Source organism: Triturus cristatus, chromosome 2_2, assembly GCF_964204655.1.
Source record: "Triturus cristatus chromosome 2_2, aTriCri1.1, whole genome shotgun sequence".
NCBI classification, from domain to species: Eukaryota; Metazoa; Chordata; class Amphibia; order Caudata; family Salamandridae; genus Triturus; species Triturus cristatus.
This window is the reverse complement of record NC_140582.1, coordinates 715,002,959-715,029,312: the sequence shown is the minus strand read 5'-3', so window position 1 is coordinate 715,029,312 and position 26,354 is coordinate 715,002,959. Positions and strand designations below refer to the sequence as shown.

The window sequence follows — 26,354 nt, the reverse complement described above, 5'->3', positions numbered from 1 at the left end:
GCAACCCTGCAGTCGGCGCAGCCTTCCCAGGAGGGCAAATCGTGGCATTTCTGTAAGTACAACAGAACGGGCTGGAATACTGACCATTAACGTCATTGGAGGTGGGCCAGCATTATCATAGCTCTATAGTTGGGCCTCAGAGCTGAACTTTACATCAGCGGCCAGGTCTCACTTTAAGGACTTGGGGACAAGAGTTAGTCATTCTTTAAAAAAAATTCTAGCAGGTTTTTTTATTTTTATTAGAGGCCGTGCTTTACACTTTAAGCCCCTGGGTATAGAGTCTTTTTTTAAATGTTTACCACTGCATGACAACAACTGCTTGAAAAAATCTGCATCCAGTCTGGCGCCAGGGAATACTCAAAAGGTGAGGAATCTGATGTAAAATAGAGTATTCACCAGAAACAGAGTTCGCAAAGATAAGCAAGTTGTTGATATGCACCATACTCTTTAACTCTCTCTAACATTCCATGGAACTGTCTGGGGAAATCTCTTCAGAAAATTACACGTACTTTGAGTTTATACTGTGGTTGGAGGGAAATTCTTGTTTTGGGGGAATTTCAGCTGTGCTTCAGGGGAAAGTGCTGGGATTAACACGGGGTGCGGGGTTCTCTCACCTTGCTCCTTGTGGTCGACTAAAGGCCCCATTTTGGGGAAGTTTTCATTCTAGGCGTCCGAGGAGTCAGATAAACTCCCCCAATGTAAGGAGGACCGCGGCGTGTACATGCTGGACTGCTGGATGACATTAAAGACCTGATTGTCCTTTTGATGCATTCTAAGTTTTGATGTTCACCAATTTTCTTAGGGTTTAACTAGTATTTTCATCTATTGTTGTGAGCAGGTTTTTATCATTTTTGGGGGCTTCAACTTCTCATTTTACTCGAGGTTACTCACTTTTTAGGTCTCGCCTGATCTCGCTGGTCTGGCCAAGACATTTAGTAGCGGCTTTTGAAAGTGCTACCAAAGCGGCCACCAGCTTACTGTCACGGGCAAAAGCACGCGTGCTGCTGCGCGTGCGCATCCCTAGCGTGCTTTAGCGCGTCATCGTGATCACTTTCGCTTTCAGAGTGATCGCGATCGCTATGACTTTCGCTTTCACGGCCGCGCGGCGTTACTTTTACTGCCACGCGGCCAATGCTTGTTGTTTTAGCAGTGGCCTTGACATGCTTCCACTTTAATAATGGGAGCCGTACGCCTTTTTGTTCTGCATGTGTCACGTCAAGGGATGCGACTTACAGCACTGCTTTAACTTCAATAATAGTGGCAACGCCTTTCTTTGATTCTGCACAGCTCACGTCAGGAGATGCCGCTTATAGCAGCAGGACGACAGCTACACACTTCCTCCTTAGCATACGCTGCTTAGTGAGAGTGCCTGGATTAAAACAATCTATGTTTTATTTTTGGCAGCGCGCCATGCCGCACTTAATCTTTAATAACGGCGTCCACGCACCTTTCTTTGGTTCTGCACAGCTCTCGTCAGAAGAGGCCCCTTATAGCAGCAGCTACAAACGTGGAGCCAGAACTCCCGATAAGCACCAGCCGGAAATCTTATCCACTTCCACCCAATAGCAACAACCGGTATCGGACGACAGCTACACGCTTCCTCTTTAGTGTGTACTGCTCAGTAAGAGTGCCTGGATTAAACCAATTTTACACCCTAAAGGGGACTTAGGCCAATATGCTGTTATCTACCCAAAGAAACAACAACTCCCACGTTATACATCCATACAAGCCCTTGATTTCATTATAGATTTTAAATAACCCACGACAAAAAATATACAATCCACATTCAGTAATTGTAAATACAAGAGGGCTGGGCGAGCTTGTCTAAAATTCAGTTTCTTTAGAATAGTGAACAGGAAATGTTTCCGTGGAACTAAATAAAATTTGCAGAAGAACATAAAGTGCAGCAAATCCTGTGGAAACTGGCCGTCGCAGCCACAGGATGCTAACACTTGTCCTCTGTGACAGCCCTTGGGTCTAGCCACCAGAAGATGAAAGAGGTTCGCCCGGAACCTGGTTAAAAGAAACTTCTCATGTGTGGACAGGGACCCTAGGAGGTAAGGCTCCGTAAGTGGAGTTATAAGCATCTATTCTTGGCATGAAGTGCAGTAGATTCACATGCTTTTCATACTCTTGCCATCTAGTGTTGGGTCCAGATGTGTGCAAGTTTGTTTTCTTTGAAGAAAGTCTTTCGAGTCATGAGGTAAGGTGACTCCTCCTCTTGGTGACAGTGCGCATGGGCATCAACTCCACTGTCAGACTGTTTTCCCACAGTAGGGTGAGAATGGAGTATAAGTAAGCATCAGTAAAGAGATGTCCATGCATACGAAAGTAGAGATAAGAACTGCAACAACCATAGGTGTCCGGGGAGGAGGGAGCGTGCCTGTGAATCTACAGCACTACATGCCAAAAACAGATGCTTATAGGGTAAGTTACATAATCCGTTCAAGGCATGTTTGGCTGTAGATACACATGCGTTGCATAGACTGTATAGCAGTGTCCTCTAAAAGCAGTGGCTAACCAGTGGACCTTGCAGTTGTTTGAAAAAGTTTACGTAGCTCCACCTAATCTACATTAGCATTTTGGCATGCTAGAACATCCACACAATAGTGCTTAGTGGAAGTGTGTTGTGTAGACCATGTAGATGCTTCACAAATCTCAGCTATGAGGATGTTGTCCAAAATAGCCATAGAGGCACCTATTTTGCGAGTGGAATGTACTCTAGGGGGTATAGCTACAGTTTGTTTAGCTTTGGTATAGCATGTATGAATACATTTAACGATCCATCCAGAAATGCTTGAATTAAAATGGGCTTTCTTTTATGAGGGGGTCCAAAAGTAACAAAGAGTTGTTTTGTTTTGGAAAGTCTATTGTTCTTTCAATATAATACATTAATGCTCTTTTGACATCTAGGGTATGCAGAGCTCTTTCTGCCACATAATCTGGTTGAGGGAAGAAAACAGATAGTTCAACCGATTGGTTAATGTGGAAAGAGGAAACTACCTTCGAAAGGAATTTTGGGTTGGTACGAAAAACCACCTTATCCCTATGTAGTTGCAAAAAAAGGTTCTTCTAACGTTAGTGCCTGGAGTTCACTGACACACCTTAGTGTAGTGATGGTTATTAAGAAAGCAGCCTTCCAAGATAGACATTGGAAGGAGCAATTGTGTAATGGTTCAAAGAGTGGACCCATAAGTCTTGTGAGAACAATATTAGGATTCCATGCAGGTGCTGGTGGGACTCTGGGTGGTATTACTCTTTTAAGGCCTTCAATGAAAGCCTTACTAACTGGCATTTTGAACAATGATAAGTGTTGTCTGTTTTGTAGATAAGCAGCCACTGCCACAAGATGTAAACATATAGAAGTGTAAGGAAGGCCAGAGTGCTGTAAATGCAAAAGGTAACAAATAATGCTTTGTACAGATGCATTCAGCGGATCAATATTTTGGTTCGAAAGTAAAAAACAAATCTTTTCCATTTGGTTGCATAATAAGCTCCAGTAGTACGCTTACGTGCTCCCTTAAGGATGGTCATACATTCGGGTGGCAAATCTAGGTACCTGAATTCTATGAATTCAGGAGCCAGATCGTAAGGTTTAGCTCCTTTGGGTTAGGATGTCTGATTTCTCCATTGTTCTGAGCGAGACGATCCCAGCTGAGGCAAAGCCGTGTGGAACTACTTAGAGTTTGAGTGTTGTGGTTGATGAACCCATGTGAGAGCCAACAGAATGAGGGCGAGAGACGCTTGCCTAAGCTTCCCAACCAGAAAGGGAAGAAGAGGGTGAGGCGGGAACCTGGAGGTAAAGTTTGGGCATTTTGTGTTCTCTGCGGTCTCAGAAGTCTATTTGTGGAAACCCCCGGTTGTGGAAGTATGGGAGGAGGACTTGGTGGTGAAAATCCCACTCGTGGACTTGTTGCCGTATCCTGCTGAGTAGGTCGGGAAAATCATACAACCCAGAAGATGTTCCACTAACAGATGGATTTTGTGATGTACTGTCCAACGTTAAATGGTCTGAGAGAGGTTCGACAATTGTAGAGTGTGTCTCCCTTCCCCCCTTGTTTTTTGTACATAGTACATGGCTGTCATATTGTCCATCCGGTCTGGGGCAACCATAACTATGAGGTGAGGTAGAAATGCTCTCGGTGCTAGATGATTAGCTTGAAGCTCTAGGTAGATGATATGGAGATTCTGGTGTTTGGTATCCCAGAGACCCTGAACTATTAGATCTTGTAGGTGAGCACCCCCATGAGAGATGCGTTTGTTGTTAGTACGACCTGTGGAACAGGGTCGATGAATGGCCGCCCTTTTAACAAGTTTTGTGTGTTCTACCACTGCAGAGAGTGATGAGTGTGGCTGTCTAACAAAACTAGATCATCCAGTCAACTATGCGACAGAGTCTTGTGATAAACATTCTTGTAGAGGACGCATGGGCAGTCTTGCATGAGGTACTGAAGAAATGCATGATGCCATCATTCCCAAAAGAAGTATTGATTGGCTTGAAATTGTGGTAGCAGTGTTTGAATTTTGTTAAATTCTGACTGCATTTGGATAGGCTAAACCTAACTGAGTGTTAAGCATAGCCCCTAGATTTGGTTGCAGCTGTACAGGTTGAATATGAGACTTCTGAACATTGATAATGAAGTCCAGTTGATGTAGGAAGTTTATGGTAATCTGAGTGTGTTGATAACACAGAAGATGTGTTTGAGCTTTGATAAGCCAGTCGTCTAGATACAGGAAGACATTAATGTTCTGTCTGCATAAATGGGCTGCTACCACTGACTGCTAAGCATTTGGTGAACACTCTTGGAGCAGTGGCGACTCTGAATGGAAGGACCTTGAATTGGTAATGTTTTCCTGCTATCACAAACTGGAGGAATTTGTGATGTGTTGGGTGGGTGGGAATGTGAAAGTAGAAGTCCTCTAAGTCTAATGCTGACATGAAGTCGCCTTGCTGTAGAAGTGGAAGCACCTGTTGAAGTATGACCATGTGGAAGTGCTCAAATAGTACGTACTAATTCAGAGGCCGTAGATCTAAAAATGGGTGCAGGGGGCCCTCCTTTTGGGAATAAGGAAATACTGGGAGTAAACCTCTGACCCTTGATGTTGTACACAAACTGGCTCTATAGCTCCTTTGAGAAAGAGAGCTTGCACTTCCTGTTTGAGCAGTAGTTGATGTTCGCGAGAGTCTGTGGGTGGAATACTGGGAGGAGTGCTGATGTGCTCTAGGCAATTACTATTTTGGATAATGTCCAACACGCACTGGTCTGATGTTATGGACTGCCAAGTGGGGAGAAACTGCTGCAATTGACCCCAGACAGGTATACAATGATCGGGGAAAGGATAAGCGAGTCTCTGCTTGTTACCAGATGGGGCATTATGAGTTAGTGTACCTTTTCCCATGAACTTTGAAGTTGTTACCCCAGGAGTTGCCTCTGAAATACCCTCTAGATAGACAGGTGTTGATTTGCGACCTGTAAGAGGATGCAGAGGCATCTGTAGATGTAGCTTTGGAACCTGCTCTATAAGAGGAGCGACAAAATGAGCCGCCGAGGAGTGGGTGTTTGAAGTGCCTCCATAGATTTGGCAACATCAGTTTTTCCATCTTCTCCAAAGCTTTGACAACTTGTGGGCCAACGAAACGTCAAACTGGACGTTGAGTCTAGTTTGCTGGAATTGATGGACACACAGCCAGGCATGCCTTTGTAGGAGGACACTTGTATTGATGCCTCTGGCTGCGGTACCTGCAGAGTCCAGTGCGCATCTAATGCAGGAGTTGGAAATCAACTTTCCCTCTTGAACTAGTTATTGCCCTTTTCTTTTAATGGTCCTCTCGGCGATATTGGAGGAGTTCGCAGCAATCTGTTGCCTGATGCATCAATGAGTTTTGATTCCATATCAGGAGGTGGTGTGTCGGCTGTAGTTTGTGAGTTAGCACTTTTACGGGCATTTGAAACAACTAGGGAGCCTGGTGAAAGCTGGCCTCCAATAAAATGTGGGTCAGATGGTGCAGTCTCATATTTATTATCAACCATAGGGGTGACAATGTGAGCCCTTGCTGGATCCTTAAAAATATCATCTGCGTGGCGCATCATGGCTTTAAACATTGGAAGGGATTGAGACGCCCTATGTGTGGTGCACAATGTCTAAAATAAATCCTCTGCCATGAATTCTTTATGCAGTGTAACTCCATGGTATGCTGCTGCCCTAACAATAAGTTCTTGATATGATGTAGTATCATTAGGAGGTGGTGATTTTGCAGGGTATAGGTCTGGATCTGTATCCCCTGAGGGGATCAATGTCATAATCTTGACAGAGGTCTGGTAGTGCGCCATAAGTGTCATTATCCCCCCCATCTGCATCTGGGTCTGTATTTGAAGATCCCTGAGGTGTAATATTTAAGGGATTTTGCGGAGAGTGAGGTACAGGTGGTGGTATGAGAGACCGAGAAGAAGGAGGACTGGTAGCTTAGTTCGTTTTCTTCTTCTTCATAGGTATTGGCAAATCACTGGCTTCATGGAAAGAGGTTTGCTGCTTAATAGAAGGCACTGACTCAGTCTTTGAAATAATGCACCAGTCTCTGGTTGGATATGAATTCGTTTTTGTTTCAGATAGAGTCTCTCCCGCATTGTTTCCAAAATAGGCCGTGGGAGTGTAGCGGTAGCCGATTTTGGTTTCGGTGCCAAAGGTTTTGGAACCAACCCGATTTTATTTTTCGAAACTTGAACGGTATGAGCCAAAAACGTGGAATTTCGTCTTGAAGGAGAGCCAGAAGACTTTATCTGTGCTTTCAGTGCAGAGCGCAAGGGCAGGGTAGCTGAAGCGGAGTCTTGGTGCAGGTGCACGGTGCAGACCATGGCCAGATGGCAGTGGTGGCCTGGAAGACTTTTGCTCTGTGGGAAATGAGAGTTTGAATGTGGGCAGGTGAGGGATTTGAGTACTCATGGCACATTGACCCGGCAGCAAATTGTGTGACTCCAAATCGATCTCCAAGTCGGAGTCCGAATCTCCAACAAAAGGTTCCCTCTTCTTCGGCTGCAGAGGCCTCAAGATCTTTCCCTTCTGGTTTGACATTGTCCTGTCCAAAGATATCGGGCGTATGTTTGATTTCATTTCCCTGTGCCGTGCCAGACGGTCCCACAGGTCATTTTTGGACGAAAGGATCGACAGGTCTCACATTCTTCTTTGTGCTTGGGGGATAAGCACATATTGCATACCTAGTGACGGTCAGTCCACGGGTACCTGGAATGACACTGGGGACAGAATCAAAACGGATTCCATTCTGTCAGCAGAGTATCATTGATTGAGTCGAAAGAGAGCCTGAACGGGTGAGGCCCGAAATCTACCAACGAAACGTGCCACTCCGACGAATTAAAGTCTTACGAACTTTGATATGCGAGAAAGGAAAACATGTTCGAAACAATACTGACAAGAGTAGAGTGGATTATGCTCCGAAAAGATCCCAAAAACGGTCTCAAACCAGAGCACAGTAATACACGTTCGAGTCCTATGGCGGAAAGAAAACAATCTAACAATGGAGTTGATTCCCATGGGCACTACTACAAAAAGGAGAAGTCACCTTACCTCATGAATCAAAAGACATTCTTTTATGAAAAACAACTTACACATCCGGACCCAACACTAGATTGCAGGAGAATGCAAAGCATGTGTATCTACAGCCACACATGCCTCAAACATATATTTCTTCTAGACTGTGCAGCGGGTCACATACACCATGCACACCCTAAGACAAGCCCACAGCTCTGTTTGTAATCCTTAGTAAAACAAACAATGCTACTCTACAATTGCTGATGAGTCTGTTGGCCTGACTTTTATTAAGTTAGCATCACCTGCACTGGTTTAAAATTCAACAAAAAATATTTAAAAACAGAAATGTTGGCTCCAAGGCTAGTGCACCAACAGAATGAGAGGCTTTTAAAGCTGTAGTGTATGCTGCTTGTGTTATAATGGTCTGTGGTATCCGCGGGATGACATTAAGAAAACAAAATCTTTGTGTCTTGCCTACTACTCTTAAGGGGTAGTTCCTAATGGACAAAGTGAGACACACTGTTGTGTTGCAGAAGCTAGAATGTTCAGATTACCACTTCTACATTGCCAGCCAGCCCAAGCCCTGAAAGGAGGTATGGAGCGTGTAACTAGAGGACAACAACTCACTGCAGCTCTGCGACACTATGTCTGTGCTTTTGGGTCTGCTATGCCCTGGTATTGAAACAGCCATGTCTAAGGGGCGCCACAAAGAGGGCCTTTTTCAAACCACAGGAGGAGTAAAGACAGCCTTCAAAATGAGGTGCCTGAGGACTCTTCGTGGAAGCTGGGCTAGTTCCTGGTGCAAGAACATACCTATATTCATTTACTGAGGTGTGTACAAAACCAATGGAGAAGTTGGAAAGACATTTCAAATGTGAAGTTGGAAGGAATGGCTGGAAGCAAGAAAGCAGAAGAATACAGTATGAAATATTCAAATCCTAGGAGAAAGAGATGGAGATGGTTTCCAGAGCTTAATTTCTTTCAAGGTATGTGCAATTGAGGCCATCTCAAAACTAGATGAGAATTGAAAGTCTGGATAACATGCTAGGGGTGCCTTTCCCCATACTAATATGTTCTGACTTTCAAGCAGAGTTTCTTGTTGTAGAGACATCCAGTTTTCAGCGATCCCTCTAGGATACACAAAGAGAAATGAAACAGAAAATGACATGATGGTAGCGCTAACTTTAGTAGTTTAGAGAAACGGAATTCTGAGTGCAGGCATATCTCAAAACACGGTCTCCCTGGGAGGTTCTACACTTCTATACTTTCCTGGCCTTAACCCAGATACTCAGGCTAGGAAAAAGCAGATTGAATTCAGGCGGGAGTTGGATTTTCTCAGCCAGGCCTAGGGTAAAGCATCAAGGCAAGCACTTCTTGTTCACACACGTACATCGCGCTGCAGGCTTTTTAGGGACACTAGAGGACAGTAATATTATTCTATTTTATCTACCTTCCTTTGAGAAAAGGGAAGTGAGAGACAGTTTTGAGGTTTGTTACAGTCCAGTTGTGAATACTGAATTACTTTTTACTAAATGAGAGTATATTTGAAAATACACAATATTTTTGCATTGTTTTGTCAACTATATTGGGGGATATATGTACTGTGTTTTTTCTACTTGGACTGCTTCAGTTGATGTTAATGCTATGAATAAAATAATATAAATTGAGTATATTCACATAGGAGTGGGGGCCTAGGCATCTCTCTTCTGCTACAGTGCGACCATTACCTGGCTTTGCCCTTCTGACTCATGTAGGTGTCCCTCTCCTGACGATTTTCCTGTGAGCTACTCGTTCTGGCCCGACTTGGTACCTATTCTCTCTTTGTTTGTGCCGTCTGTTCTATCTGCCCGGTCTCTATATAACTGCTCATTTTTGCATACTTAGTTCCTCTTAACAGCCCCTTTTTGAATATTTTGCTTCTTTTACTGCTCATTTGGCATCTTGGTCTCTTCTGTCAGTTTCTGCACCCTGATTTGCCCAACCGATCGTGTTTTCCCACCTTACCACTCCTGATGGACTTTTCCGCTCTCCACGCAGGACTTTCTTGTTGTACATGCTGGACTTTTCCACTCTTGCTGAACCTGCCCACTGCCCCCATGCTCCTCCTACTCTTCAAGGTCCTACCTAATGGAGGCCGCTGCGTGTCTGCGCTGCCGGCGTGTTGAAGGTGCGCCAAAGGCAAGCCCTTTTGCTTCCATCCTTGTCCAGTGCCAGGAATCCTGGTCCAAATGCCTCCCGCAGCTACACTACCGATGAAGTCAATCTGCTCAACCCTGAATGCCACCACAAACGCTGCTGCTGAGCCACATCTCAGGCCACGGTGGGCCCAGTTGCCTGCTTGCACTACCAATTCACATGCCTCCACACACCCGCACCCACCGCCCACACACACACACTCCACCCCTCAAAAAGTCAGAACTCAAGACCCACACTCACACAGCACCACTACCCCACTCTGCAGAATACTCACCTGCATGCATGCTCAACACACGTTCACTCTGCAAGTACTCCACCAAGATTTGGGACATCAACAAACTCCAATGCACCAGACCTCCTCTTCCTCACCAGAACCTGGCTCAACCCCACATCAGCTCTGGACATCCCCGCAGCCATCCCTGCTGTTTTCAAAATCCTGCACCAGAACCAACCACATAAACCAGGAGGGATTGTCATCATCCACAGAGATGTCAAGTGTACCTCTTACACTGACCAAGAAGACACTTTTATGGAACACATGCATCTCAAGCTTCAGACAGACAGTAAAACCACTATCCAAGGCACCCTTGCCTACTGGCCCCAGGACCATGCACCCACTTCAGCAACCTTCTCACTGACTTCACTGCATCCCTCGCCATGCATACTAAAGACTTTATACTCCTAGGTGATCTGAACTTTTATCTCGATGACCCCACGAACTCCAACTCCACTGACTTGCTCGTAAGGCTACTGAACATCGGCCTCACCCAGCTCGTACAAGGCCCTACCCACATTGCCGGACACACCCTGGACCCCATCTTCTCCTCTATTGACAAGGTTAAAGTCCACCACATCACTCCACTTCCATGCACAACCACTCCATCATCCACTTCCACAATTCAGGGCCACCAACCAACCCTAAGGAATGTAGCAACACCTGAAGCCGCTGCTGGAAGGAAGTTACAGAAACAGAATGGCTCAACGGCCTCCAACTAAACTACCCAGACCTCACCAATTACACAAATAACTTCAACAACTGGATCACCATCTACGCCAATACCCTGGAGTACCTGGAAAACACGAACCTAAAAGATCCAACAAACAAGCTAGCTAGTACAACACTGACCTCAGAGAATCCAAGAGAGTTTGCCAACAACAAATGAGATGGAGAACCACGAGGAACCACAGCAAGAAACACATACAAGGTCGCACTTCGACTCTATTACCATCAAGTAAAAGGGACCAAGAAAAAGGCTCTGACCCTGAGAATCAAATCTAGCTATAATAATTGCAAGGAACTTTTTGCCGTTGTCAAGGTATTCACCAATCCAAGAGCCACAACCAACACTATCACCGGCACGAAAGAACTCTGCAACGACCTCTCCGACTTCTTCCATGAAATAATTACCAAGATCTACAGCATCTTCGAACCCCAGCCACCCCCATCAACCTTCCCAGCCTGCTTGCCTCATCAACCAAAGACAACCAACTGACAGCATGAAACCTTCTATCCATTGAGGACACTGCAGCAATAATGAAGACAGCCAACTCCGGGGCACCCACAGACCCTTGCCGCCACCTTATATACAACCTAATAAGAGCCATGATCAGTGCTGCACTCACATCCATCAACACCACATTCCTCAAGACAGCCACCTTCCCAGATAGCTGGAAACACGCCAAAGGTACTGCCCTCCTCAAAAAAAAAACCTTAGCCAACCCCGAAGTACTCAGCTACTGACCCATCTCACTGCTTCCTTTCCCAGCCAAAGTAATCGAGAAGACCATCAATAGACAACTCTCTGACCACATAGAATGCTAAAAACTCCAGGACGACTCGCTATCAGGATTCTGAAACAACCACAGCACCGAAACAGCTCTCATCATTTCTAGAGACGACATACACACCACCCTCAACCATGGACAGACCACTGCCTTCATCGACCTCTCTGCCACCTTCAACACTGTCTCCCACCACACACTCATCGACAGACTACACACAGCGGTAATGCAAGGCAGCTCACAAATGGATATCCTCCTTCCACTCCAGAAGAACTCAACGAGTCAGACTCACGCCATTCATATCAGAACCCAAGGACCTCATCTGCGGAGTCCCACAGGAATCATCCCTCAGCCACACACTTTTCTACAAGTACATTACTGATCTGGCTAACATCATCAGCTCCCAAGGAATCAACATCATCTCCAACGTTGACGTCCCCAGCTTATTTTTCCCCCCTCAGATGACATCGTCACCACCAAGACAAACTTCAAACAATGCATGACCAGCATATCCAATTGGATGAAAGAAAACTGCCTCAAGCTCTACACCGAGAAAACTGAAGTACTGATCTTCGGGAATAAAAGCTCATTTTGGGACTTCACCTGCTGGCCAGCCGAACTTGTACCCACACCCACTTCAACAGACCAAGGTAGGAACCCAAGCCTCATTCTAGACACCAACCTCATCAGTAAGTCCCAGGTCAACGCTGGCACCTCCTCATGTTTATACATCATCCGCATGTTATGTAAAATCTTCAAGCATCTCCCACTGGACACCAGACCAATCATCACACATGCCCTAATCACAAGCGGATTAGACTACAGCAACGCACTCCATGTCGGCATCCCAATCCATCTTCTTTGCAGACTTCAAACCATCCAAAACGGCGTAGCTAGACTCATTCTCAACAACTTGCACCGAACACACACCACACCACTCCTCAGTGAGCCCCACTGGCACAAACTTCTCACACACGCACTGAAGTCACTACAAAACACGGGACCTGCATACCTCCATCATTGGCTTCACTTCCACCAATCCACCAGACAACTGCTCTCAGCATCACACTCCCTTGCGCACACACCCGTATCCACAGAAGCAGAATAGGAAGGTCAATCATTCACCAACCATGCCACCCAATCCTGAACCAACCTCCATCAACACATCAGGGCCTCCTCCTCACTTCTTGAACTACGCAATAAGCTGAAGACCTGGCTTTTCAATTAGTCTTCTTGAGGGACAATTGAGACTGCCTGTACTCAAGCCCAGCATCACCACATACCTCACCTACTCAGCACCTGGATACCCCAACGGGTGACAAGCAGCACTCTACAATTCCACCTTACATTACATTACATTACCTAGTTCATACATGTAACTTACATAAAGAAGATGCTTATTGGCTCTATTTTCTTGCAATGCATTGAAGATTTTGATTATACCATGCCGGGCATTCTGTTGTCCAACAAGATTCTGCAGCACATCTGAAACAGACAAAAGGCAAGCATTAACCAATCTGCATTAACTTGTAACCATCAAAATATTAGCTTTTGCAAAGCTGAGCTTAAGACTTATATTTGGGAGTGGGGCTTTCCAAACAAATGGAAATTATCTTACCCTGAAGCAAACATCTAAGCAATGCATGCATCCCACAAAAGTCTTTCAATCTTTAGGTTACAGTGTGTACACTTTATCAGTCTTGCTACTCAGAACTTTAGCAGTTTCAAAGACTGAATACTTATAAAAGGAACAAAAAAGTTTTGGTTACCTCCTTGAGGGCTCCGTAGTCAGCACAGTACCGCAAGTCAGTAGACCGTTGATTTGGTACTAGACCAAGCTTGCTCAATGACCCCCAGGTCCAACATTTTGCCCTTCACTGGAAGACTGCCACCTGTGTCTATGTCATGCACACAGACAGGTGTCAATCCTGACGTCAGAGAATGCCTCTCTACACTCTCTCTCCTGCTCAGGCAGTAACCCAGGGGCTAAACGACCCCCTTCCACAGTGCTATGCTTCATGTCACTGTGCAGCAAGTCAGGAAAAGGCTCAACTTCCGCTGCCATAGCCATGACATTCACTGTGTAGTGGCTTCGGAGGTAAGGCTTCGGCCTGTTCATAACACCCTCTTCGGTTCATTTGTTGCACCTGTGTCCACCAAGTAGTTTACCTCAGACACCTGTAAACTACTTAGTATGGCTTACACCATTTGTCCTGCAAAGCCCTTGGACAGAAAGGCTTTCACACCAACACCTCCTGGCCTTCCTAATACCAAGTCAGCATAGCCTTCTTGTCGTGCCATTCCTTTTTCAACACTTGGCTAGCTTGAAGGTTTTCTTTTGCCGGACACATGTATTGCACCATCAACTTCCTGAGGCCAATCAAATAGTCCACCACATACTTATGCGGATACTCTGAGTTTACTTCCCACCCTCCTCTAATAAAGTTGCATGGACTCTGCACCAGGTGTTCATACAGAAGTTGAAAAGGATTGAACCCTACTCCCTTCTGCAGAATGTCTCGGTAGGCAAATGAGAGACATGGCAGGAGAATATCCCACTTCCTCCTGAGGTTCTCTGACAGAGTTCCCATCATGCCAGTGTTTTGTTAAACTGATACACCAAACCATTGGTTTATGGGTGTTATGTAATGGAGAAGTGTTATGTGACACCAGCTTGCTCCCACATCTCTCTCATGTAAGAAGAGATGAAGTTGGTCCTCTTGTCAAAAATTATTGTCTTTGAAAATTCGACCCTAGAAAAAAATCCCTAGGAGTGCTTCTGCTACCACCTTCGCAGTTATGCTCTTCAGAGGTACAGCTTCAGGTTACCTGGCGGCGTGATCCACCACAACCAAGATATGCATATTAACAGACTGCAGTAGCTGAATAGACCAACTATGTCTAGTCCCCCCCACATGTCTTGCCACTCATCTGGCAAGAAGGACAGGTATTACAGGACCTTTATGTGTCTCTGCGCATCCCTGACCAGTAGAACAGAGGGCCTAACCTATTCTGCGTTTTTCAAAGCCCCAAGTATCCAGCTAAGGGCACTTCCTAGGCCAGTGACAACAGAATGTTGCTGAGCATTAATGGAACCACTAGCCTCTTGCTATTTCCTGGCTCAGGATTTACCAGTTCACTAAAAAGTTGACCATTCTCCCAGCCAACATAGTGTTCCCCGTCCACTTCTTTGCTAAACTATTACTGAGCTTCCTTCCGAAGTCCCACAAGCGTAGAGCACTCCTCCTGTGCCTTTGAGAAATCTTCCCGGGTAGGCCCTCCAACACATAAACTCTGCATCTCTGGAAGCAACCCACACTTCAGCAACTAGTCTGCTTCAGGAGCCTCATCCTCCCCTCCCTCTAGAACAGAAGATGATCCCAGTCCCACTCTGAGACTGATGTGCAGCCTGTGCCCTGGTTAACACAGCCGACGTTGTCCAAGCCATAAAGGCTTCTGGCCCTGGCACCAAGCCAGAGGCAATCAAATCACTGTCCAAGAGACATTCAGCTCCTTGCTTTTTCCTTCCCAACATCAACCCTAACCGCCTTGCCACTGAGCTCAATTTCAACCCTGGCAAGCGGATGCACCATGCTCTCTCCACTAGCTATCAAACCTGCATCTACTTGGTTCCAAGGAGCATCTCCTCAGACTTAATGTACTTTCCTTTTAACCATCAACCATAGAATGAAAGGCTCCAGTATTCCTCCGGGCAGGAACTTACCTCCCAGTCATACCAACTTCCTGCACAAATCCCACAATTTTAGGATTAATGTACTTCAGAGCATCTGGGTCCCTTTCCCAAATTTCCATAGCTACTAGGTTAAGCACAACCGTTCCCTCTCTGGTACCTCCACCCATGTGTAATGTGTTTGCTATCATGGGTGTCGCTGGGTCAATTTCTTTCTTTTGACAATCTCTTTTAAAATGCCCCACGCTGTGGCACTTAAAACAAGTCATCACTTGGAAGGGCTTCCTTGCCTTCCCCTCTCATTGTGCTCCTTCCCAGATATACCATTATCATTCCCATGTTTCCTAGGCTCAACTCAAGTCATATAAGAATTACCTTGGTCCTTACCCTCTGGTTTGGAACAGGTCTGTGGATACGTCTTCTTCCTGTGTGGTTTAGAACTGTGCTGCTGTAGCCCTTTGCGAACCCTGTTAGCTAACCGTTTCTCAGCCAATACTGCAGGTTTTGTTGGATGCCTCTCTATCAAATCAGACAGGTATTGCCTAAGTGTGGAAGAGCACCCCTCCTTGAGTTCCTCTGTCACCATCAGCTGGTTGTGACTGAAAATCCTTTAGCCTCCATCCCTCTTACTCGCTCGTTCCAATCGTGCAATACACTAGGAATTCAAGGCTCAAACGAAACACTATCCACTCTCTTACAGTCATGGAATCTCTGCAGATATTTACTTGGCTTCACCGAAGGCGAGTAGGTCTTCGGTCTGCCGTAGCTGGGTAGGTAGGGTGTTCCAGGTCTTGGCGGCGAGGTAGGAGAAGGCTCTGCCGCCGGAGGTTGTTCATTGGATGCGGGGGACGGCGGCGAGTGTGAGGCTGGCAGAGCGGATCTGGCGGGTGGGGGTGTGGAAGCTGAGTCTGCTGTTCAGGTAGGCTGGCCCGGTGTCGTGGAGTGCTTTGTGTGCGTGGGTGAGGAGTTTGAAGGTGATCCTCTTGTCGACGGGGAGCCAGTGTAGGTTTATCAGGTGGGGGTGATGTGGCTGCGGCGGGGGACGTTGACGATCTAATGCGTTCCTCTCCGGTATACATCCACCCAGTACACGGAACACCATTCTTTCACTGAACAGCACTGCTCTACCCCTTTACTGTACCCTTCCACACACATACAGCAAGCGTAGAGTCACCACTTCTGCAGCACTCTGCATCTAACTGATGTAGACCGAGGGTGAGTTAAGTAGGTCTCAGTCCAGCGACACAGACAGGGCTGGACTGGGAGTTCAAAGCAGCTTTGGCAATTTTTTCGGACCAGCCCCCGGGGGAAGCACTGCCTGGCCCAGCGAGGCCAGGAAGTAGCCTTCCATCGCCATGAGGTTGGCCCTTTGGGCACCCGTCCTGATGCAACAAGATCGCAATCCGTGAGACAAGCCTATGTCATGGCGCACTCGCATGATCCGTGTTTGCCTAAGATAACAAAAATTAGCATTAGGGATCCAAACATTATAGTTGGGCCCCCAGGGCAGAGGTACGCGTCCATAATCATGCAGAGGACTTTTCCAACCCACCAACATTCCACAGTGCAGTCGTCTTGTCCATCAAGATCTGGAAGGACCAACTTACTATGGAGGGGAGAAGGGCCTTGAGTGCCAGACAAACTACCCGCAGTTCTAGCAGGTTGATGTGAAAAACCCATTCACTTGAAGGCCAGAGGCTTCTGAACTTCAGATTCTCCACATTAGCACCCCACCCCAAGATGAAGACATCTGTCACTACTATAGCCACTGTCAGAGGGGGAGTAAAGGCCATCCAGCAAGTGAGGTACGCCTCAATCCCCCCAGCCACGTCAGATGGTCTCCCGGCATTCAAATAGGCCTCTCTCTTTTACAGCTAAAACATTTGCTGAGCAAAAAAGTGACAGAAAGGTTCTTTTCTTGCTTTCTAGTCGTGCAAGAAAATGTATATGTCTAAGGTAGGAAGAACACGGCGTATGAATTGTACCCAAGATAGGGCAAAAATTAAACCTACATATATTATTGCTAAACCGGAGCATTAGTAATAAAAACTCACTTATATATCATCATGCAAGTATATTACCACATCAACCAAGAAAAAAATGAAAAGTCCCATGTCGTGTTCCCATACCAAAGGACAAGGGTCAAAGGCCATGAACTATAGGTCGGCGTGACCTGTAACGTCTCCCTGGTCCATGCCTAGACTGCTCCTGCAACTGAATTGCTGACGACCTTTTCTTTCCTTTGGCAGGAACTGAATGTTATCAGTTGGTCTACAGATTGTACATTTTGGATCAAGTATTCATTCTTTAATCACAAATGTAATCAAAAACTTTGTTTAGTTAGCTGATACTTGACAGAAGTGAAATAATTAAGTAGTCACGTATTCTATGGTACTAGTTCCTTAGCTAAGTCCCCCATGACTTCTGAAGTGCAGAGGACAGCCATGAAATAAACGGGCAATTAATTTCAACTATAATTGTTGAAATATGTTTTTCTGTAACTTACTCTGTGTTGTTCATTAGAGGTGGTTAGATATTGATTTGTAATGTTTTAGCTGAGAATAATTATTTCACCCACAAAGGATTTCTATAAGTTTCCTGACCCTTCCTTCATAATATCTGATTTACTGTTGGAAGTTGATAAGTTTATGAGTTGAATTTCATAACAGAATAACCCTTCAGTCAAGCTCCGAGTCTGGTCACTTGTTGTTGTGTAATAATTCTATTCTGTTGTGACATGTTTGAGAACAATAGTTATTGATAGGAGTTGGTAGTGGGCCTCGTTTGCTACCATTTTGATTACATGTTACAGCTTTCACTGTTGGTATTTTAGAGTTCGTGTAAGCTTTCTTGGGTCTGGGCTTAAGCAATGTGCAACAGAAATATAACTACAGACAAAGATGTGAATCGATGTAATACGCAGTCACGCAAAAGGAAAAACAAACAAAAACAATATTTGCATTTGTTTTATCAGTTTGATGCACAACTGCCATAATTTGGCAGAAAAAAAGGAAATAAAAGTTTTGTACGCTGACATACGCGCAATGGGTGTGGAAAAGAGTAGATAGCTGTAAACGCACAAAACATCAAATGAAACAAGCATTGGTTAATCCAATAGATCTTGTACCTTGTGTGTGGCAACCGCAACGCCAGTGGAGACGGCGGAGACGACGGGGAAGAAGGTGGAGCTGGGGTTCTCGAACAGCCAAGTAAGGAGCTGAGCAAAGAGTTGACTGGAGGGAAAGAGGGGGAGAAGGAGCCCATGCTAATGCTAACGGAGCTAAGCATGGTTGGCCCGGCAGGCGAAGGTAAACCTTTGGATTTGCAGCCCAACGCTGCTACAGTCAAACAGAATGCTTGTCCAGTCCAGGACCAGGAGAGTCCGTTGGTTCCATTGGTGGGTGGGGAGAATATACCCCCCGCTCAGATATCCGCTCAGACATCAGTGCCACAGGCGGGTCAGAGTGAGGCTTTGATGGGGAAAAATAAGAGTACCCCTGGTCAGATGAAAGATCATGCCCCAAGAAACAAGGGGGGTTTCAGGGGCCATCGAACTCCACGCCAGGATTGCGATAGGGATCTTGACTCAGAGACAAATGATTTTTATTCTCTCTCTGACGTAACGTGGTCTGATGGTGCCTCTGATTCAGGCGGAGATACCCTGTCTAGCGATGAACCACAATCGCAGTCTAAAGCTAAGCTACTTTCTGCCTCTGAATCCGTGACAACGGTACGTTCCCTGAATCTCTGTCCAAAGAGACTTGAAGGCCAGAAACAGGCGACTCTGAACTGGGACTATACACTCGGAGATCAATTGATGGGCAGTATTAATCCTAACTCAATTACTGGCTCAGAAGCTGGGCTTAATCCAGCTCCTTCTACATTAGAGTCTATTATGCAATGTGTTGCAGCACACCAAGAGGAGTCCCGGGCGGAAAGCAAGAGATCACAGAATGCCTATCGTAAACTCCAAGGGGCAATCAGGAAGGTCGCTAAGACCTGTAAGGATATAAGTGACCGCATGACGGATATTGAGACTCGGACAGAAGTTTTGGAATCAGAGGTTGCTGGTTCCAAAGGTCAAGTGGATGCTCATGAGGCACGATTAATTGATATTCAGTGGAAACTTGAGGAGGGGGAAAATTATCAGCGTCGGAACAACCTGAGATTTTTGGGTATTCCAGAGGGAAAGGAAGGGTCTGACTCTCGTACTTACATTGTCCAATTGTTGCAGACCTCTTTGCCAGATTTGGTTGGCTGGGACTGGGATAAGGAGGTACAAAGGGCGCACAGAGTCCCCTTTTCTATTCGTCAACCTCTCCGTCCTAATGCTAAACCTAGGGCGCTATTGGTATATTTTGGGAATTTTTTGTTGAGGCAAAGTGTTTTTGAAAGAGCTAGACCAGATGCCCAATTAAAAGCTGAGGGGTTTTCTTTTTTTGTCAGACCCGACTTTTGCCATGTCACTGTGGAGCGCCGGTGGCGTCTACGTCAGATGATTAAACCCTTCCAAGAGAAAGGAGCTCAGGCTTTTCTTTTAAACCCTGCTCGCTTAAAAGTAATTTGGAAGGATACTACAAGCTTTTTTACATCTGAGATAAAGGCAAAGGAGTTTTTGGATACAGGAGGGAACGTTTAATCTGAGGCGTAATCAGTTTAATATCGGATGTTGGGTAATTCCCCCGGTTTTTTTTGCAGATGATTAAGAGAGTGTTAGACAGTTTTAGGAAGCTAAGATATGTTTATCTTCGGGAGAGCACAATATTCATCCTCTACAGACCTGGTTGGTCTGTTGCCTTCATTTGCAGGGTGGGTGGTTTGGGTGGGTTGGGTGAGTAGCCGAGGGTTAGGGAGTGGGGTGGGAAGGGTAAGGGGTGGAGTAAAAGTTTCAGGGAAATCAGGGAAATTTGGTAAAAAGTATAGGTTGATTGATACTGTGTCATTGAGATGTTTTAAGTCACTGCATTGGAATAAAAGTTACTATGATGGGTAGGCTGAGAATTTGTTCTTTGAATATAGGGGGGTTGAACGATGCTGGCAAACGGTATAGATCTGCCGAAGCTATCCGCTCATGGGGGGTAGATGTTATTTGTCAACAGGAAACCCATATACCTTTTCCAAAGAGAGGGTTAAACAGTATCCCTGGGTTTAAACAGGTGGTCTGCTCGCGTCAAACTACCACTACAAGAGGGGTAGCTATACATACCACCACTCGGATGTTAGAGACGGAGCGAACTTTAGTAGATAGGTGGGGGAGATGGGCTATAGCTCTATTACCTTGTAGAGTAACTCTATGTACAATTTATGGCTCCAACTTTGATGATTCGGATCTGTGGGGTGAGCTGGAGCTTGAGCTAGCAGCCTGGCCTTCCCCACTTATAGTTTGTGGGGATTTTAATATCCATTTAGGTATCTCGGATATCTCTTCGGGGGGGTATGATGGAAGGAAGCCTCGGGTATATAAGGCTCTCAAAGCCTTAGCTGGGAGTCATGGATTAGTTGATGTGTGGACCCGTAAGGTAGTAGGAGATGCCGGCTATACTTATTTTTCCTGCCCCCACCAGAAATATGTTAGATTAGATTATTTTTATATTTCTACCTCCCTTATAGACCGTGCCAATATACGGAAAATCCCAAAGATCCTATCAGATCATAACCCGTTGATATTAGAAGTGGAGCTTTCGGCATTTCTGAACCGCCCTAGTAAATGGTCCTTTGATAGGAAACTTCTTGTAACTGAAGGATTTGTAGACCATCTCAGGAGATCAACCAAGCAGTTCTTTGACATAAATCGGTATAGTGCGTCAAGGGAAACTGTTTGGGATACGTTCAAGGCATATTTAAGGGGGGAAATTATAAGTTTTGCTGGACACCTCAGGAAAGAGCATAGGGTGACTGTACAGAAACTTATGGCTGATCTCTCTATGAATGAGGAACTACATCTTAGATCTATTGTTAATAAACAGAAGGATGCTGCGAGGCTAATTGAACTAGAAGTGATAAAGGTTAAAGCTAAATTAAACGGAATATACAATAATAGGAATGCTAAAATATATCAAACACGAACCAGGGAGAACTACGAATATGGGGAAAAGACCGGAAGACACCTTGCATTGAAATTAAAACAGAGGACGGCGGCTAACAATATCCTGGAGGTTAAAAGGGGTGATGGGAGTAGTGTAACTGATCCTCAGGACATTCTTCAAGTTTTCGCTGATTTTTATGGAGATATTTATAAATCTCAGACTGATTCTCAAACCGCCACAGGTCAGGGTTTAATTACTCCTACTCCTACTCCTGAAATTTTACAGGAACTGGAAGAAGATTTTACACAAGCTGAGGTTGACGAGGCTCTACAGTCCATGGCATCTGGTAAGGTCGCTGGTCCCGATGCAATTCCTATAGAAGTGTATAAGGTTTTGTACCCCGAGCTATCACACATGCTTCTGGATTTATTTTTAGCAGTACAATATCATGGTACCACACCCCATTCCTGGAAAGATACTAATTTAATTGTTTTTTTTGAAAAAAGGGAAACCATCTGTTAATCCAGCCTCATATAGACCTATTTCCTTGATTAACACCGATGAGAAATTGTACTCTAAAATTATAGCCAACAGGCTATCAAAAATAATTGCTTCCTTGGTTAGTCCATGGCAGCATGGCTTTATTCCCGCGCGTGGAACAACGGATCATGTGCGCCGGGTGATCTCCTTATTTGATATTACCGAACAGTTGGGGGGTCAAATGTCTCTGATTTTATTAGACGCACAGAAAGCCTTCGATCAGGTTGAGTGGGCTTTTCTTTGGCAGATTCTAAATACTAATGGCTTTGGTCCTCGTATTCAGACCGCCATAAAGGCCATGTACTTACAACCATATACAAAAATACAAATGATGGGGATGGAATCCGGGAGAATTAAGATCTCACGTGGCACCAGACAGGGATGTCCATGTTCCCCGATTCTTTTTGCTCTGTACATAGATCCTCTAATAAGATCTATGCTTAACGATCAGGCTATTAAACCTATAGTGGTTAGGGGAATTAGTACAAAAATCTTAGCGTATGCGGATGACATCGCTATAATCACCCCTGACCCCCTGACTGCGTTGGTCCGTATTGAGGCTCTTGCATTAGAATTTGGTCGCAAATCTGGATACAGGCTGAATACAGCGAAAACTAAGATTGTTTGTTCTAGTAATACCCCGTTTAACGATGATAGGAGATTCTTGGAGGCTACTTATCTAGGGATTAATATAAGTGCGGGCGCTTCAACTATCTGGGATATTAATCTCCCACAGCTGCTAACTAAGATTAGCACTGATTTAAAGCGCATAGATAAATTATATATTTCCATCATAGGACGTGCTAATATCATTAAAATGACTATGTTTCCCAAAATTTTTTATCTTTTTAGATGCATTCCAATTGAGCCCCCTAAAGAGTTTTTTCTAAAAATTGACGGGATATTTTCTCAGTTTGTATGGGGGTATAAAAAGATTAGAAGATCTATAAAGTTGATGACTTTGCCACAAGACCGTGGCGGATTAGCTATCCCCCATATGAAATATTATTTTTGGGCTGTAATGCTGCAGCAAATGGTTAGCTTATTTCGACCAAAATTTGGACCAGGTACTACTTCGGCGCTGTATAACACGGACTCCCCTCCATCTGTCTATGAACTAGCACTAGGAGACTATGCACCAGGCGTTTTACTAAGGCAGTTAGATGGCAGCTATTATAAGAGAACGCGGTTCAAAATAGTCAGAACTGCCTGGAGTGTCTGGAGTAAAATAAGTAAACTTCTGGGGATCCCCAAGATACATAAATATCATGTTATCTGGCGCTCGTCTATTTTTCCACCTTTATTTTATGATAATTTAGGAAAAACCTGGGAACTGGCTGGTAAAAATCTAATTGGAGACTTATTCGTGAGATCCGAGTTAAAATCCTTTCAAGAGCTTCAAAGTCAATTCGGGGTGGAAACTAAGACTTTTTTTTAAATATTTACAATTTAGGGAGATTATTAAAACCGCAAAGTTTCAAATAACTGGATTCGACGATATACCGATGCTTGATTGGCTCGGGTATAGGCAGCCTCGAATAAAGGATTTATACTTAATCTTGCTGAATGCTAATCAAGATGATATCGTCAGTTCCGAAAGTGTCTGGGCAGGCTTGCTAGGGGACCCTGACGTGGACATTTGTAGATCTCTTTATTTGTCAAAAAAAAATATTTCTTGCAGCTAACCTTAAAGCTCAACATTTCAAAACTTTTTTTAGGTTATACTATACCCCTGCTAAACTCTTCAGTTGGGGGAAAAGGGAAACTGATTGTTGCCCTAGATGCAATTATGGTCCGGCAGATATAATACATATATTTAGTGGATGTAACCAACTTGTTAATGTGAAGGCAAAGATAGAGAATTTTCTTAATCAGGTTACTGGTGGTTCGGCACGACTAACATCAACTCTGATCATTTTAGGGATTGATGATAGTCTATGTCTAGATTCTTCCCAAATTTATTTTTATTTTATGGCCTCGGCCATTTTGCGTTTAACCATTGCAACTCATTGGAAGGATCCTGAACCACCCTCCTTTCAGGAATGGTATTCAAGACTTCATCATGTTTTTAATTTAGAGAAGGCACTTTATAAATGTAAAGAAAATAGAGCCAAAAGAAGAGGTCTTCGGATATGGGGCCCGATATGGGAAACTGATGAGATTTAGGGATGTATTTTTTTTCTGAATTGCTTAGCCATTATTTTGAAGTGTATAGCTGGATTTGTAATATGTTACTTGCAGTGATTAATTGGCTTTTTCCCTTTGTCTGTATGATTATTTCCTTTTTTTTTATTATATATTTTTTTCTTTTTCCCTCTCAGTGTAACTATGTTTCCCTTGATTTCCCTGTCTAAATCAAAAAAAAAAAGAAAAAAAAAAAAGAAAAAAAAAAAAGATCTTGTACCTCTGGGACCTATTGATTTTTCCAATGTTTTGTTTCCTGATGTACAGCATCCACGACGCTGTGCAGCATGCATAAATACAACAAACTAAAAATTAAAAAAAAGCTACTATGACGTGGGTGGCACATCATTTTATAACCTACAAAATGATGCGAAAGATATATATTTTTTTCTTACCGAGTTGCATTGGTAAAGGAAAAAAAAGTGCAAAAGCCTTTGGTTCTTGAAGCACGGGTTGAAGGAGCAACATGGAGGGCGCGGATGGGAACAGAGAACACGTAGGACATGTGTGGGGGAAGCAACACCAAGGGTGGGGATGGGGAGGAGGCACAACAGCCAAGAGAGAAGGAGAGTGAATTGGGAGTAGCAACACAGAGAAGCATTGATCAAGAGAGGAGGGTGCAGTTGGGGGAAGGAACATTGAGGTTGGGTGTGGTGAGGATAAGTGAAGTGTGAGAGAACAAAATGATGCAGGCAGGGAGGAGAATATTGGCAAGAAAGCAATGAGAAGTAGTACACAAGGACGAGAACAACAGAGAGAGAGGGTGGGAAGAAGCACACAGGTAACAGAGAGAAACGCAGAGTGCAGGGGGAGAGAAGTACATGAAGGAGGCAGACGGAAAACACATGCACTCTCAGAACGAAAAGTGTAGTGCTTGACAACCAAGCAGTGGAAGCATATAGAAGCTAGCGAATCAAAAGAGATAGTAAAGAGGCCATGCTCCATGGCTGGGACAAACACAAAAATGACAAGTAGGGGGGCATGCGTGGCCAAGCAGTCCAACATGGCGGATGCGCTTTAGGAGAGCTCCTACGGCCCGCTTTCAATCCTTTACCTATTCTGTGCCATCAGCTAATTTCTTGCCCCCAGCTGCTCTATGCTGTGCCTGCCTACGCCCGTCCTACCAAAGCGTCATTTCACGGCTGATTGGACGAAGGTGCGACCACCCGGCGTCCTCGTCTGCCAGTCCGGAGCCTGCTGTCCGGGCCTATGCTGCGCAGCATTCCGGCTCCTCCGCCAAAATTGGGACCGGAGTAAACCTGCGACCCGCCGGCGACCGTGTGAGGGGTCCCCGGAGATGTGCTGAATTAGTGCCTGCAGGATCTCCGCCTCGATGATTGCGGGGTTCCTGCGCCGGATTTGCGGTGCCACGCTATTGGCCCCATGCAGAGTGAGAGCGGAGGCCGGAGACTCTTGTTTCAGATTCCCTGCTACTGGTCTGATGTGTGTCGCCCGCTGGCTAGGGAGCCCCGGTGGCGGCGACACCCATTGACTGCTTCCCCCTGTCTGTGGGTGGCCCCTGAAGAAGACGCGTGGTTGCGAGCTGGGCCACGCCGGGGCCGGGCCTCTGCAGGGAGATGGTGCTGCGGGCGGGCCTGGCAGCAAATGTGACCGGATCGGGCTGCATGGATGTGGGGTGCACTCCATAGTGCTACGTGGCTCCTCATGGCCGCCGGACTCACCTGAGGTTAGTGTGTGGCCCCATTGCACCGGACTTGTTCCGGGGGCCCCTGGATGCCTCCCTGCTGCGCTGTCCTTCCGCCTGGGCCTCCAGACTGCCTATACAGCCGAGCTCACTGGGGTCCTTGGGAGGCCTTTTCCCCTCTTCCTCCTTTTCCTCTCGGGCTCCTGTTTGCTGGCTGGGTGATGCTGTGTCTCCTCTGGTGTCATGCTGGCCGAGGCGCGGAGCTGCTTACACGACCGCTCCCCCCCTTGGAACCCCTTTGTGTGCCTGTTAAGACCTAGACCCTCCTGTGGCCCTGTGAAGAGGTGGTAACGGAGGGCTAGATCCTTGGCCCATGCTGCATTCAGCGCGCGGCGGCTTTTTCGTCATGCCGGTTTTGTAAGGGAACCTACCCCCTGCCCCCTGGACGGCGTGGAGGAGAGTGCTGCTACTGGAGTAGACTGCGGCATATTGTGATCTCACCACGATCCTTGCGGAGTGCCCATACACCTGAACTACACGGCGCAGCAGTGGTGTGCCTTGGCAGTAGCACACAGTAGGGGGGGTGTGGAGTGGCCTGCATGCGGAGGAGGCCGGGATAGGCCCCGGTGAGGCTTGTGTGTAGGTTGGCTCTATGCCTGCTTCCCTGCCTATTATATAGAGGAACATTGTTTGGATCCATTGCTTACTGTGGAGGGTCCTTCCCTTCTTCCACCCCTCTGGTCCT

At 45.6% G+C, this 26,354-nt stretch overlaps 1 protein-coding gene across 1 annotated transcript in view; it reads right to left on the bottom strand.

Annotated features, from left to right (window-relative positions):
• SNX25 (sorting nexin 25) overlaps window positions 1-26,354 on the bottom strand; it is an 880,463-nt gene that overhangs the window by 9,833 nt on the left and 844,276 nt on the right. The window contains exon 18 of the mRNA XM_085641936.1: window positions 12,908-13,008. Within this exon, the coding sequence (XP_085498062.1) occupies window positions 12,908-13,008 (101 nt within the window). The remainder of the gene's footprint in view (window positions 1-12,907; window positions 13,009-26,354) is intronic.